The following is a 16,817-nucleotide window of genomic DNA, read 5'->3' as shown; positions in this document are numbered from 1 at the left end:
AACTACAAACGAGCGAGAGGAGGAGGAAGAAGAAGAAGAAAAAAAACGCGTCATCGTATTTTTCTCAGACGCAGCTGACGATGTAAACAAGAGGAGGTAATCGAGGAGGGCAAAGAGAGAAAACACAGAAACGAAGAAGGGGGGGGGGATCGGATCAAATTGTTCCGTGCGATTTCCCAAGCAGCAAATGATGATAATAACCGGCGCTCGGTTATTATAAAACCCAACCGCCGTCATGGGGCTCCCCGTCACCATTAAAGTGAATTTCAGGGGGAACGTGAAGAGATTCCTCGCTCCAGACGTGGACACATCGGAGTGGGACTCGGTGGAAGCCTGGGTGAGCAGCCAGGCAGGCTAGAGCGCTGGCGCAGTTTGGTGAAGAAGAGAAGGGAGAGAGAAGGCCCCGAAGCCTCGCTTATCCAACTGACTCCCCAGTACGACGGTGTCGCTTGCAAAAAAGAGAGAGAGAGAAAGAACAGATCTAGAACGCGACGCGTTGCTTGTAGATCTGTTCTCTCTGTTTTTGGCAAGCGACAATGAGGCTTTAAGCACAAAACAAATGGACCGTTTGAAGGACATTCTGCCATGTTGTTGCTATCATTGTCAGTTTGACCAAATAATGAAGTCAGTCAGTGTCTCTGTGGTTGAATAGAACACGTTGTATATTTTCATGATCTGTATCTATTTTTGGTTTTGCTATTATTATTAATCCATGATTTCTTTCTAATGATATTTTCAGATTAAAGCTTCGTTCGGGATCAGCCACTTTCAAGTGAAATATTTTGACGAAGACAATGAAGAGGTAAGAAGAAGGGCAAAGTGGTTATTATGGCATGCTGTCCTGTCCTTGCTATTACACAGTCGTACATGTATTATTATTATTATTCGACTGAATTGAGCTTGTGGTGTTGGCACAATGCAACCATGCTATCTCTAGGTTAGTTGTCTACTATTATTTTATGCTCAACACGATTTGACTATAATTGTCTCTCTCCTGTTTCAGATTTGCATAAACAGCCAAGGTATGCGAAGATAATTATTAAATCAGTTTTCTGTCTTCTCTGTTAATATGCTATATGACAAAAGTATGGAATATTCAAAGGTGTACTTTTTGTCTTTGATGCACTCACTGCACTGTTCTTCAGTATTTAAACCATGTCTGACTGTGTATTTACTTTTTTCTCTCCAGAGGAATATGAAGAAGCTGTCAAGGTATTGAATATTGCATAATAATATATACATCATCTCATCCCTACAGTCAGGTTGTATTGTCTTTCTGTTTTTAATAAAAGTTGATTCCATGTTCCAACAAGAATCATGATGTCACCATCACAAAATGACAAGCACATGAGCATTAGGTACTCTATTACTCAGACATCGATAGATTGATTACTTTATTAACAGTTTGCAGAAAACATCACAGTAAAGTACTGTTCAATACAAGGTCTGCTAAGCAGATAACAAACCCCCCAAAAAAGAAAGCATATGGCTTGTTTCCACTGGGGTCCTTCATATTCAATTCACCGGACTCCTCACGTTCTCTTCGTGAATGGTTTTCTTAAGACACCTGAGTGTCCATGTCCATACTCTCTATTGTGGCTTTGGCTAATTGTACAGAGCTCCAATGGTATGTGCTTGATGTTTGTTTTTTCACAAGCAGAGTGCAGAGAAGCAGGGCAACCAGTTGCACATGAATGTTTACAAGATGAAGGGTCAGGCCTGCGGAGGCCCACTGAAGACGGAGGTGAAGGAGTTAAAAGGGGATCTCCGGCCCGCTCCACCCTACCCCTCCAGGGTCAAGACGGTGGAGAAAGGCACGCAGGTCACCCCTGAGAGAGAAGCTGTAAGGAAAAAAATGCATATGGTGACATTCTTGTAGAGTTTTCTATTTATATACATACGCTTTATGTTTAGCTCCAGTGATATGCCAGCAACCACCCGGTGAATTTCTGGTTTTTGTGAATCAGTTTCAGTATCTTGTATGGTTTTAAGGACTCCTGTTGGGATTTATGAAATACCTTCACTGTATTTGCCCCACATTTGTTTTTTAGTTTGGGTGAATTGGATTGTATAATACTCGGATAATGAACTTCCATGGTGTTTGCATTCATGTAGCAAACTGTAAATTGAAGTAGAACCAAGCTCTTGTATTTGGATGTCATCATGACCCAAATGCATTCATGCACTAGTTCTAAAGCATACTATATGTGTGTGTATTATATATATTATATTATATATATATTTCCTTTTTCTTTTTAAGCTTCACACATTTGTGTAAAGGCTGTGTCTGTTCTGTGTGACACAGGTGGCTGTAAAGGACAGCAAAGGCAACCGGTCGGAGGATGAACCGCCGCCGGTATGGTTCAGATCTTATATGGAGAAGGTGAGGTTTTACTACTGAAATATAAACACTTAGTAACTTAACCACTTAGACCCAATATTCTTGGTTGACAGGACCAGAGACCCAGGGGTCTATACTAGGCCCCCTCCTTTCCCCGCCCCGCTACACCAAATATCTTCACTACAAATAGCTGATCTACAAGCACATTGTGAGCTTGTAGATATGCCATTCATGCCGACTGTTCATGCTAGTGTTCATGTGGTTAATACTACTACGTTTAGTTTTCATTTCTAAAAGTGGCATAAGCCTGTCGTGTGTTGTATGCTCACTTCCAGGCTAGGTTACACGAGCAGTCTGCTCTTCACTCACAGCTAAAGTGGAGCACAGAGTAGTTCATCCGCGTCCTCACCATGGTAACATGACTATTGGGTATTTAAAAAACAAAACGCTATTAACAACTCCAGATGTGAAGGGTAGTTTTGGGTAGTTATGTTATAATAACGTTTGGTACATTTTGAAAGACATGGGATCCCCATGTTTCCCCATCATCGTCAATGTAATGTCATGTGAAGCTGTAATTTCACTGGAAGCAGTTTCGTCAAAGTTCAACAAATCTGAACTTTTTGTGGAAAATCACCTACGGGTCAACAATCTCTCATCCAGTGCAATTTGAGTTAGCTGGCCGTGTGCAGGCACTTTACCTGTTTTTTTTTTTGTATTCACATTCAACCTTAAATCCCCTTCTTCCCTAGTTCAAGGACGAGGTGGTCAAGGAGGTAGTGGAAAGGATGTGTAATGACTTTTCCGGTCAGTGCTGCACCCACAAAGCCACTGAAAGGACCCACGTGACCCCCAGGGCCCTGGGTGGGGCCACAGGTGGTGCTACAGTTGGGGCCACAGGGCCCAGGGCTGGACTCTCTACCTCTAATGGGTCTCTCGGCTACACTCCCAACTGCAGCAGCTGCAACAAACTCACTTCCGAGGGCGCCTACAAATGCAGGTAGACCAAGCCCCTCAGATGCTTTGCATTGTGAAAAGATGTGGACGACATTGAGCATGAGACAAAATTTGAACAAATGGAATCTCAAATCCTTTTATGTGTTTTAGGGTTGTCAAACGATGGTTCATTAGTGAATGCTATTAGAATTGTAAAAAAGTGTCTATCCGCCTTTGAACTTGGGTTGTATGTTATAAACCATCTCGCAATTTAGTGTGTCCCCAACGGACAGTGCTGTATGCAGGTCGTTGCTATGTTTGTACTAGACAGACACTTTCATTTTATATCAGATTTAAATATTAATTCAGGCATATTCATTGAGCTGAAAACAGACAATAATTCAGCAGCAGCAGCATGGCAGAGAGTTCATAAATGAGCTCAGCCGTGAAGAGAATGATCAGCACTTAGCAATCTGAAAAGCCCCATTGGAAGTACTTCGGTTCTTGGTCAGTAAAAGGCAAAATTGTGGAACCTTGAGACAAAGTTGTATGTAAGCTACAGATGGCCTGCCATTTCACATCACTAGCAACATCTTGAAAATATGCACTCAAGTGAAATTTCTCAAATTGTTTGGCCTAATTCTATTTTAAACCAAAGCTTTCTAACTGTATGTAGATTTCAAAAGCAAGTCATCACGAATGTTGTGTCAAACTTGACTGCGTTCATGTTTATGCTCAAATAAAATGCACCTATTACTAGATGTGTCTCTTGTTGTATTGGTTTGCCCTCTTGTGGACGTAATGTGAAATAACACAGGCCAAAAGTTGGTGGAATTGTAACATTTTGAACAGTAATAGATGTTAGAATATATTTGAACTCAGATTACAAACATATTGTGATATTTGATTTTGTCCATGTCACCCAGCCCTACTATTCATATCATTTTTATTTTTTGTGTTGTCCCTCCCCGCCCCTTGTTCAGTGTATGCCCATCCTGCATCCTGTGTGAGATGTGCAGGCATAACCATGACCCCAGTCACAACCTGGTGAGAACCAAGACCCCTCTCTCTATCCCTGAGCATGGGATGTCTGGAGAGTTGAGGTAAGTCAGCCAGATATAAAGAACACACAGGAGAGAATTCACAAACGGATCACGGTCCACTAAATAATAACGTAAGACAAAATGAAACCATCTCATTCTCAAAACACCCCAAAAGAGGAAATACACCCCCAACTACTCTGGACAAGCAAATGGCATGTTATGTCCTATTTGTATGTGTTTAAATTAGGTCATATGCAGACATTTCTATGCAAATGAGAAACAAACAAACGACAAACAAAAAAAACAACAAACAAACAAAAATCCTATTCACAAACATCTTCAGAGAGTTGGTAATATTTAATTATGTGCATTCAGACTTTCCAGTGATCATGGAAACGGTGATTGTGGCCATGTAAAAGCATCATCATGCCAGATGTGCTCGTGAGAAGATATTTCAACCCTGTAGTAGAGAGGCATCAAAAAGATTTAGTTTGTGGGACGAATTGGTCAAAATGGCAATTTGTGTGGGCCAGATTTCTTTGCGCGTACATTCTTTTTTGGACTTCACAGCAATGGAATACGAAATTAAGAAAGATAGAAATACTCACTAATTCAATAGTGCATTGTATCAGCCAGTTTACAGTAACTGATGCATTATTCTAGATGCTCTTGTCTATGGGAAGAATAAACTTGAATGAAAAGGGTCAACAGGTGGACCTTATTGATTAATATGTCAAACCAGGTTCCCAAGGCGAGGAGACAGGACAGTACGCAAGGCTGAGCGGCAGCGCCTCAAAGCCGAGCGTCGACAGCTGCGCGCCGAGGTGAAAGAGATCAAGAAGAAATTGAGACTTGAAAAGAGGGGCCTGCAGTGGAGCGGGCCTTCTACCTCCGGCAGGAGCAATCCGACAAACATGGCTTCGGCTTCCACCCAGGCCCCAGCCCTGCCCCCGACTCCCGCAGCCGCTCCAGAAACCACCTCAGGTCCAGCCCAACCCCAAGGTCCCGTTCCGGCCCCAGTCCCTGACCCCCAGGCCTCCAGTCCAGAGTAAGCGCCACCCCGGGGAGCGCGTCCGACAGTGCTGGGCACTTCTATGCCCAGCATGGATGCAAAAAAATACAAAAAAATACAAAAAAAAAAGTCTTTTTTTTTCTCAAGGAAAAAAAAATCCAAATATGCCATCTTTGTAATCTAGTCTGTATGAGTGTATCGCTGGCTGCTCTGGTGGTGGAAAAATGATGGAACTACCTCACAATGTGAAAACTGCTGCTGCCTGCTGCTTCATAGATTTTCTAAGAAAAAGAATTTGCTTTTGAGCTGCAAAAAAAAAAGAAAAAAAATCTGGGATCCTGCTTTTTTGATTCGTAGAGAACAAAAGAGATGGGTCTCATAAGAAACCAGGGCTGTTTTTCAACAATGCTCTGTGCACTTGAAACCAGGGATCCCGGGGTCTCGCACACCTCCTTGGTGCCAACTATGGCTGCCTTGTTTCTGGATGAAAATCTGCCCGACGGCACCCGTCTGGAGCCCGGTACCAAGTTCATCAAATACTGGAAGATGCGGAACTCAGGCACTATCAGCTGGACCTCAGAGACTAAGGTACCCCCCCCCACCACCCACCCCCCCCTCCACTAAGCGGACAGGCTCTTCTATGCCACTGTTACTGCACTCTATTTATTTCATCCTCTAACAACAGATTTCTTATAGATTTCTTATCCAACCTAATGCCTCTTCTATCCTTTTTGTCTGAGCCCATCATGATTGTTTTTAAGTTGAGTTGAATCTGTATTTGGGTTTCAGTCTTTTGTTTCGATTTGTTTTTTTGTTGTCTTGTCACTCTTTCTGTATACATCCCCCTCCCCCACACCATCTTGGTGCACGTCGACTCCGTCCTTGTGTGTTCTGTGCTCGTGTGTGCCGTGCTCGTGTGTGCACGTCTGTGTGTCCGTTATGGTTGGTTACTCCTGTTGTGTGTGTTTGTGTGTCCATGTGCCCCATCCGCCCCAACCCCACCCTCCTCCACCCAGCTGAAGTTCATGTGGGGTAACCTGGGCCTGGCGTCGGAGGAGAAGCGCGAGGTGGCCGTCCCCTTGCTGCAGCCGGGACAGGTGGGCGTGGTCAGTGTGGCTTTTGTGGCCCCGGTGATGGAGGGGACGTACACGTCCCATTGGAGGCTGGCGCACTGCGGCGCCCAGTTCGGCCCGCGCGTCTGGTGCAGCATCCTGGTGGACCCCAGCAGCCGCGACGCATTCGGCCATCAGAGCAAGAGACTGGCAAGTCTACCCCCTCCCACCGCCACCACGACCACCAGCCTGATCATCATTGCATTAGGGACGCAACAGTTTAGAAAATCATAATCGGGCCCGGGCTGCCCTAGCGGTCCGGGCACCTTGGCTGGTAATCCAGCCTGACAGCGTGTCGCGGGTTTGAGTCCCGATCCCGACAACCTTTGCTGCGTGTCTTTCCCCACATATCTCTCCCCCTTTCCTGGCAAAAAGCCCCCAAAAATATCTTAAAAAAAGAAAAGAAAATAATAATCAGTAATCGATATGTAAATAAAATAATCGATAAATAATCGAGTCATTATAGACTAACATTTTCAAGTTTCAAAAACCTTCAAAATAATGTTAAAATAACCGACGTACAAGCTCAACCACGCGCTGCACATTGTTGTGAGCTTGTAGTTCTGCTATTTTCACAATTTATGCACGACACCGTTGTGCGACAAAGTATAAAATAGGGCTTATTGGTTTAAGTGGATAATCGAGCCGTTGATATAGTATACATTACATTTTTAAGGACTGTAGGAGGCTAGGAGCGCTCCCAAATCACAATGCATTAGGAAACAATCTCCCCTATTTAAAACTACTTGATGATGATAATGGTAATGATTTTATTTGAGAATATCCCCCATAATACCATATCCTCATTGTGTGTGTGTGTGTGTGTGTGTGTGTGTGTGTGTGCACCAGAAGGAGGAGATGAGGCCAACAGAGAAGGAGGAGAGGAAGAGGTCGAGGGACAACATGCTGTCAGTAGACCTCACACACAGAGATTACTACTTCCCATCAGTTGATCTGCTCACTGCACAGGTACACACACGGCAGACACATGCGCATTGCGCACACACAAAGCAAGAGCGTGCAGATTAATGTTCTCAGTCGCCACGACTGATTTCAGAAGCCAGCAAGTGTCTTCTATGGACGCATGTTGTGCAGGGAAAGCCGATCTTCAAAATCGCAGGTGCATTGAGAGCTTGAAGATTGGCTACTTTAGGTTATTAATTTTTAATATCATTGGAGCATTGGAAATGGTCAAACTGTGCAGATGAAGCATCTTGGATATTTCATAAAAGCAAATGTTAAAGCTTCAATCTGTGATTTATTCACCTGGTTGGCAGTATGTTGAACAGTGGGATCAATATTACTAAAACATCATAATTTTACATAGTGTTTTTATAGAAACAGCACTAAGGCTTCTTTCACACTGTTTCTGAAATCGCACATTTCCCAGTCGTGAGATGTTATTTTTCTTTAATCCATGGGACCGTTAGATTTGTTAGTTTTCACTAATAATTTTAATGATAATATACTTGAATAAATGTTCCATGTTCATAAAACGAACGACCTGTCCACACTTACACCTGGGTATTTAAGAAACCAAACAGATACACCTATCAACACATTTTCTAAAAAGAAAATTGTCAGGTTGACAATTGCATTTGCATGTGGACAGATCCACAACAATGGAAAAAGCGGTGTTTTAAAATACATACGTGTGTGTGTGTGTGTGTGTGTGTGTGTGTGTGTGTGTGTGTGTGTGTGCCTCAGCCTTAATAAACCTTACACCTATTTTGTGTTCCAAGGACCTGCTGTCATTTGAATTACTGGATATAAACATTGTGCAAGAGTTGGAGAAAGTTCCTAACAATACTCCAGTGGGTAAGTTAAATGTGTATAGTTATTGATATGGTCTTTTTTTTCCCTTCTTTTTTGTGTTGCTTAGTTATAAATCTTAAGCACTCTGGTCATATTTGCTCCACCTCTTTGCTAGATTTGACACCCTGCATGTCGCCCCTGCCCCATGATGCACTGGTGTTGGAGAAGGTCGACCCTCCACTCACGAAAGAGAACACAGAGGTCAAAGGGGTCAGAAACCTTTTCGGTAAGTGGGTGTGCGACAGCAGAGCATGTTACTGTGCAGTTCATGTTCATGTACATGTTCATAAATCTGTGGCTGATGGTGTAGTGATATTGCAGGGGAAAAAGCATTTGTGCTCGGTAAAGCCTTCCCTAGATTTACATATTTTATAATCAATCAATATCCCTCCATATATCCTAAGAGAATCCATAAAATACTGCAAATTTAATAGTACTAGAATTATTGCGCGCCTCTGGCGCCACGCATTCCGTGTTGTTGTTTCTCCGGGCCACGCGTGTGTGTCCCAGTGCGATCCGATACACACACACACTTCTGGCTTCCCAATCATGCACCTGTAACCCAACATGCATTGTACAACATGGACGTGCGTGTCACGTGATCGGGCGTAGTCAATCGGAAGACGCGATGTTACATTATATGTTGATATTGGCGAAAATAAAGTCAATATAAATATGCAAGCACGTTGAAGAAGCCTATGTTGATGCCCAGAGCACAGAACAATGTTGCGCGAGGGGTGCGGGGCGCCGTGGCGTTTGGAGATAGAAGTGGGAGCAGTGTTAGCGTAGTGCAATGCTAAAGAAGGGGGGAATGTATTTATTAACGGGAATGTATTTATGATGTCCCGTGTGTTTTGATCCAGGAGTGAATGTAGGGCCCCAACAAGAAGCCCAAGTGGAAGCTATGAGCCACGAGGAGGGGGACGAGGAGATAAGCGGAGCCCAGTTTCTCTGTGAGACCGTCATTCGCTCCCTCACCCTGGAGGAGGCCCCTGACCACAAACCGCCTGGCAGGGCCGCGCACAGCGGCCGCACAACACGGGGTAAGGGCCAGGGGCCAATAGGTGGGATTTAAGCCTCTCATTAACTCGTGTTATTAGCTCTGAGGAACCTCCTAGTATTTTAATATTTTCTGGTAATTTATTGTAGTGCTGCACAATTAATCGAAAAAAGATCGCAATCTAGTAGATTCAGACACCTATCTCATTTCTAAATTTGAGCAAGAATCGTGCAGCACTAGTTGGCTTTAAGTCAGGCACTTTGTTGTTGTCTGTTTAAAGCCACGGTAGTAGGTGCCACATTTTGAATGTAGTAAATTAGTAATACATATTGAATCATGATCTCAATTATTGTGGAGGAAAATCGAGATTCACATTTGAGGAAGAATCGTACAGCACCAATTTATTGTTAACTGCTTAATTTGGACTGTATCCCCCTGAACCGGATGCAGAACTAATTTGTGTGGATCGGGCATCTCTGGCAGGATTTGAATATTTTGAAATATTGCATTTGCATTTCAGAATCAGAATCACTTTATTTGTCACTTTCTGTATATATAATACTGTTTCCCCTCAGTCACTTAGTTGTGGTGCAACATAAAAACAACAAGCCTATTTAATAAACATAAAAAGACTAAGACACAGCATAAACAAACATTACAAAATAACCCCACTATATAATGAACTATGCATTCACGCATATGGTCCCTCGTGGGCCCTCGTTTTGAAAACCCCTGGTCTAGAAGCATACAGCAATTGCATACTGTTACACAGTGTAATCCAGCATATTATTCATAATAAATATGATAATTATTATAATGTACAACTGTACATGTGTGATTAGATTACACAAAGGTTTGCTTTTGAGAACAGTAAGAATTAATTCTACTTTTCAGCAAAGTTAATTGTTCAGAGCCGGAGTGTCTGCTGTGGTGGTCTGATACTATTCCCCTGATAGCGAATGTGGGCACATGATCCTGTTGTTGTCAAACATGTTACTTTATGCAGCGTACAACAGTCATAGCTGTAGGTCTATATAATGATGTCAATGAACACAGTATTGCGCAAGGAGTTTACCTTTGACCATTGCTCTGTCAATATATTCCAGGACTGCAACATTTACTAAGTAAGCAATGTATTTAGTGTACTGTATAGTATAATTCTAGTTTGTTCTGTACCACTCTATTCTAGAGGAGAGGAGCTTATCAGAGAGAGTACTTATTCAACTTTGCAATATTCTACTCCAGTGTTCCAGGGCACACTGGGAGACAAGTTTAGGTGTGTGTTAGGATTTTGTCAAATTGCTGATCCTTTCTTTCCTCTACAGTATTTCCTGCTGTATCTCGAGGCCCTGCCCTCTTCTTTGAGAGAGTGCTTGAGGTTGAGAAGGCAGCGAGGTTACCGGGAGCTGAAGCCGAGATCAGCGCTGTGAAACTGGAGTGCGTGGCACCGCCTCCACCATACTTGCATCTCCATCAGCTGCAACACCTGCCACAGCAGAAAGAAGACAATACACCTGGTTAGATTTATTTTTTGGGGGGTTCATAGACAAGAGCATGTCACATTCCCGGTGCGTCACTTTGGTAGTAATTCATCTGTGGCGTCTCAAAGATAGGACAATATTTATTATTTACATACTGTATACATGTTCTTCCATTAGAAGTTCTTCTGGTGATGCCAGAGGTTGAAAACCTGCATGTCAACGATCATCTGATGGAGGAGGGCGAGGCTACAGCCGTGGCTGAGAAGGAGGTGAAGAATGACACTAAGGAGGAAGATAAAGATGATGATGGTGATGTTGATGGAGACAAAGAAGAAGACTGGGATGAGGTGAGCGGAAAATAGCAGCTTGCCTCTCTGTATGTGTCATACCTATCCTGCATGTACAGTGTGGAGTGGACACACCTAGTCTGTTTTTCTATTTTCGGCATGGTGGTACGTCACAAAACATCTTTAAAAACCTTTTCCCTTCTACTCACTGGCTCCCCCGGTCAGTTGAAAAAAGACTCACTACTTAACTAGTCTGTATCCCCTCCCGTCATCTTCAGGTGAGCAGCCAGGCGTCCTCGCTCTCGTCCTGCGACGATTACATCATAGTCCTGCCCGACTGCTTCGACACCAGCCGACCGCTGGGGGATTCCATGTACAGCTCTGCCTTGTCGCAGCCTGGCACTGCGGGAGCTACCCGGGAAGAGGAGGAGGAAGATGAGGAGGAGGAGGAGGAGGAAGAAGAAGAGGAGAAGGAGGAAGAGCCATGCTCCGAGGAACTGGACGATCCAGAGGGCCTGGAGGAGGCGATCGCGCTGCCGCCGCCCCCCGTCCAGCCTGTCCACAGCAGCGTCAACCAAATGCTGTGTGCCTCACAGACCCTGGACGCCATCACCCTCACCCCAGAAGTGGTGTCCCCGCCACTACCCGGCGACCCCATTCTGCCTCCGCCGGCTCTCTACTCGCCTAGGTGTGCTGTTCTGAAGGGATATTTATTTTTGTTAAAAACAATACACTTAGGTTCTATACTAGCCCCCCCCCCCCTCCTGTTTTTTTTCTGCGCCATCTCTGCCAAAAATAGCCGACCTACACGCTCACAATGCATCACAAGCTGTTATCGACATGCTATTTTCGCTGAATGTTAGCCCCAGCATAGGGTTGCTACGGATCAAGTGGTTAAATCATTGGTGTTACCTAGTGACTGTGTCTGCCGACTCTGCCTACATGGTGTAACTGAACTGTTGATGGTTGTGTTTCAGGTCTGAGGCTCTGTACCTGGCCGAGGACCCCAGTCCTCCAGTCTGTGGAGCATATGAGCCACGACAACCGGCCGTCCACCTAAATAGTAAGTTCTGCTTCGAATCACTACAGTTATTTGCTCACCCCGGTGGGAGTTACTTAACTATGTTGAGCCTGGTATATTGGGACCCAGTAGTCCATGATTTTCTGAAAATGTCTCATTCCCCTTTTTTCAAATGCCCAGAAAGTCCCCCTCTTTTACCAATCCCCCCCTCTTTATATACAGTATATTTTGGGGCAGTAGTAGGCGATCACATACCTGTACATCCCTTACAGTGCCCTTTTAAATTTGGTTAGACATTTAAGGTGTAAACATCTCTCTCCAGTGTTGGTAATCATTCAAAATGAAAGAGTAACCTTTGTTGATTCCCACTTGGGAACGAATATACATGTACAAATCTTAATCTAAATGAAAGCTCCTGCTTTTGAGGATGAATATTGGCATACATGTACATATATACTGAGGTTGAATTGAAGTAATTTTTGAGGGGCATTAGCCCCTCCTATATACAGGTTTAATGTTTGTCTTTGGTTCAATGTTTGTTTTGTAAACGCATTGACAATGTGTAAATGTGTCATTTACGTCATTGTCTTTTATTGTTAATTGCGTTTAATGTTTGTGTTGGCACCGTTTGTTTTACATCACCATTACATCACCTAATCAACAGGACTTTAATATATTATCACTTCACCCAGGTTTTTTATGATCAGCACTTTATTTGGTGAATTGAAGTTATTGAAAAACAGGACCTCACATAAACTAGAACTAGAAAACTAGAAAAGTGTCTTAAAGGGATTGTGACATTTAAAACACATTTTTGTAGATTTTTTGGCTTTTCTTGACATCAATTTCACCAAAAAAAAACGAAGTTTGAACATTCAGTGTATTCTCTGCTGTCTGGACTTTTGTGAATAATTATGCAAAAATGTCTCATCTGGTTGGACGGCAGAGATATACGTTGATCTCCGCTAAACCTCCGCCCCCTCCCCTCTGCTCCCTGCCTAGTGCCTACCCTCTCTTCTCCGCTTCCTCATTGTGATCACGACTTTGTTTCTTTGTAATACTTACTAATAATGGCTTCTAGAGAAAAATCAATCTGCTCTGTTGTTGGCTGTGTCAATCAACACAAGTCCTTACACTGGATACCAACTGGCCTAGATGACTCTTTTATTTTTGACGACGTTCCTACCAAGTTGTCAAAGTAGCGCATCTTGGGTTGACAGGAAAGGGGGAATTACCGACATCTACAGGCTAAAATAATGTGTTTTTCCATGGCTTCTCAGGATGAACTTTACACATGCACAAAAACTCGTGTCAAGAAATACTGGAGTGGAGTTGAGTGTTCAAACTTTTTAGACACGTTTGAAGGACCATGGCCAAGACTTTTAATGTTTTTAAAATTATGTTATAAATCATGTCATAATACCTACCATACCTACAGTATAGCTATAGTATAGCTATAGTATAGCTATAGTATAGTAGCTACCATACCTACAGTATATTGAACTATCATACAGTTTCGTCGATTTCTCTCTGACATACATGTATCTTGTGCTGTGTTGACTCCCGCCAAAGAGGAAGTATTAGGTTTCGATCCCTTCTGTAAAAACAGGAAATAGCCTACTCTACCGCACATCCCGAAAAAAAGCCCCTTCCTCTAATGTGTGTTTTTGTGTTCTGCAGTATCGTCTGGACTGTCACGCTCAGCGGGCTCAGCATCCAGTGCCTTTGAGACCTACAACCCCAGACCCTGCAACGCTCTGCAGCCAAGGTACCTGGACGCCATAGCATAGCGTTTCATGCCATGTGTGACGTTCACCATACATCACATTCATACAGTTAGGCATTTGTGCAGCGCCAAAGACTTTAAGCCACGTATACCCTATATTGCCGGACCAGAGTCCCCTAAAGGGTCTATACTTTTTTTCATTCAACAACAAATCTACAGGCTCAAAAGTCAAAACACATCACGACATGTTGTGACGACTGTGACGTGTTTTAAGCTTGTAGATCGGCTATTTTCAGCAAATGTGTGCCTGTTATGACATGTCCAGAATAGCGATGCTAGGGTTCATGTGGTTAATAAACAAAATAAAGCGCACCGAAAATTATGCAAATGTGACAATTTGTACTCAATTTGTATGAAACCGAACCAAAACCGGATCACTGATTTACAGAACACACTATGTAGTGTGTTCTGTAAAGCAAAAGTCTGTAAAGTCGTTCTCAAAGTGGGGTTTGGGGGGAGGGAGGTGTTCCCAAGAACAATTTAATTTCAGAAAGAGAATGAGTCCGAATCACTATTCGCATCAGAGGTTGCACTCTCTTTACCACTGTCCTACTGTACACTATAGACAGTTGTATAGAATGATTTGCTGAAGCTAATCTAAAACCTTCCATTGTCTTGTGTTTGTGCGCTAGGGGTCAGGGAGGCATCACGGAGGGACTGGTCAAGGGGGCTCTCTCGGTGGCAGCGTCCGCTTATAAGGCTCTCTTTACTGGACCCAACTGCTCTGTACAGGTACAACCTTCTGAAACTCCATAGCGTTTATTTCACGGGTCTGTTTGGTTCCATTTGTACACTCAGAATTCAATGAGCACAGAAGAGGACTTTACTATGTGTAGACATTCAACTGAACTTCTTATCCAGAGTGAGTTGACCTCATCCTTCCTGTCCTCATCTCGCCCCGCCATCGACTGCTCTGACCGTCACTCCATCTTGCCCTCTCCTCTCCGCTTTCTTCTACACACCCTTCCCTCCCACCCTTCATCTCTCTCTCTCTCCCCTCTCCTCCCAGCGGGGGGTGGATCCAGCGGCAGCGCTGGTAGCAGCACCGGCCAAGCAGGACCCCTCCATGATGACGGTGCTGCTGGAGATGGGCTTCAGAGACCAGCGGCTCAACCAGCGGCTACTGAGGAAGCACGGCTACAGTCTGCTGCACACCGTCAACGAGCTGGTCCAGATGGCCGAGGAGAACCAGAACCTGGTGGCAGACGCCCACCACTAATGGAGGGGGGTAGGGGCAACTGGAAAGTATGGTGGAGAGGGTGGTCGGGTGGGGGTGCATTTCATCTGAGATGTCAAGAGGAGATTTGCTCTCTCTAACTAGCGAATGGGGGGGGGGGGGGGACTCCACAATGTTGTTGTCTTTGAGATAATTGACTTTCTGTTTTGAAGGAAAAAAGTATTGAGTTTGTTTTGATGCTTTATCTAATACCATTTTTTATTTTATGATGCCTTTGAATAGGTTTGTTTGCAGCAAGTGTACTGAAGCTTGGTCCGTTGAGGACAGTGTCACTTGACATAAGAAAAGACAAATATAAGAGGAAGAAATAGGGTTTTCCTCTCCATGGCGTGTCCATGCGCAGCCTCTCCTTGCCTGTAGATGAGATTCATACAAGTGTTGGATTTAACCACACATTTGTTTGTAGATTTGGGTCAAATCTAGGTAGCTTAAACCTTCCCCCTGCCTTCCCTACCTGCACCATATAGCTTTATGCCTTGGTCAAAAGGACCAGAGGCTTGTGGTGGTGGACCTTCCTAGATCTTTCCCCTTTGTATGAATTATATGGCTTCACGTTCTTCTTGCTCTGTAAAATAATGTCATCAATAAATAAATAGGAACAGAGATGGTGAATATTACTGAATGTCAGCAACAGTTTAAAAAACGAAATTGCCCCGTTAAAGCCAGCTTTATTTTAGGGTACATTGCTGGTTCTGTTCCCAGGTGTCTGGACATTAAGTTCAGCGTGTATGGGACAATGACCGAGCAGGACTTTCCAACTCTTTATTTTTCTTATTGTAGTGAATCTTGCCTAAACAATGCAATCTCTTTCTGTATCAGAGTACTGTTATTTTAGATGTTGACGTGTGGAATGTATACTAAAATTATCCAAATGGATCACTTTGTTTAGACATATGTTTTCTACAGCGCCTGCATGACAGGTTAAGCTTGATTTATACTTTGTTGCGTATACGACACCATTAGCTGATGGGGTATAAGCATTAGAGAGAGATGAGTAGTGTTTCTTGTGGTCTTTAGCACAGTCAACAGTAGACAACTTCATGTCATTCACAAAATTGCCTGCATAATATCCGTTGTTGTCACTCAAGAGCCAACTACAACAGTCACGCAGTTTGCAGCATTAACTGAACCAAGACCTCTTATCAGAGATACATTCCCAAATTTCTTAATGGAACCAAGTTTATTTTTCATGTTTTTGTGAATGCTGATCGAAGATTTACTGACTGATGTCATGTTTGATGATTTTACATTATTTGTGTTGTGTGGGAGCATAGATTTAAATGAACATGCCTGTTATGTTTGATTCCTCTGCCTTTGTGTGTATTGTATGTTTGTTAGTTTTTTGCTTTAAAATATTGAGTGGCTGAGGTGTTTGGAACCATTATGTTGAGGATTGTTACTTACCTGTGGTGTAAATGGATCATGCTATAGAGATATACAGTATGCTGAATATATTTACTGTGCTTGGTAAATGGATCTCCTACCATAGAGTGTATATGTTAAAATATCTGCTATACTGTCAGTTCGCCAATAAACAATTTGCACAACACTGTCTCTCTTAAATCGTTTATGATTCAGCACACTTTTATTGCATTGATGCTATACATTGTGTTCCAGTTACACAACTCAACAAAAGTAGGTTAAAGTCTGAATGTGTGCACTTGACTGAAATGTGCTGTTCCTTGGAGCAACTGTATAAAATGTTACTGGTATATATATATATATATATATACGGTGTGTATATGT

General features: G+C 43.2%; 1 protein-coding gene across 1 annotated transcript; it reads left to right on the top strand.

Moving 5' to 3' along the window:
- The first annotated feature begins 81 nt into the window (after positions 1 to 81).
- On the top strand, positions 82 to 16,620 carry nbr1a (NBR1 autophagy cargo receptor a). The gene is made up of 22 exons (XM_083787393.1): positions 82 to 337; positions 740 to 802; positions 1,004 to 1,022; positions 1,190 to 1,212; positions 1,661 to 1,843; positions 2,306 to 2,383; positions 3,094 to 3,341; positions 4,261 to 4,380; positions 5,063 to 5,368; positions 5,761 to 5,920; positions 6,349 to 6,594; positions 7,297 to 7,413; positions 8,187 to 8,262; positions 8,375 to 8,485; positions 9,123 to 9,302; positions 10,585 to 10,776; positions 10,918 to 11,087; positions 11,306 to 11,715; positions 12,005 to 12,090; positions 13,729 to 13,816; positions 14,467 to 14,566; positions 14,844 to 16,620. Exons 1-22 carry the CDS (start codon positions 236 to 238, stop codon positions 15,051 to 15,053), a joined length of 3,288 nt encoding a protein of 1,095 aa, XP_083643519.1. The 5' UTR covers positions 82 to 235; the 3' UTR covers positions 15,054 to 16,620.
- Positions 16,621 to 16,817: the final 197 nt, after the last annotated feature.

Source organism: Protomyctophum parallelum (assembly GCF_964188405.1).
Source record: "Protomyctophum parallelum genome assembly, chromosome: 17".
Classification (NCBI taxonomy): Eukaryota; Metazoa; Chordata; class Actinopteri; order Myctophiformes; family Myctophidae; genus Protomyctophum; species Protomyctophum parallelum.
The sequence above is the reverse complement of the archived record's forward strand: the minus strand, read 5'-3'. Positions and strand labels throughout refer to the sequence as shown.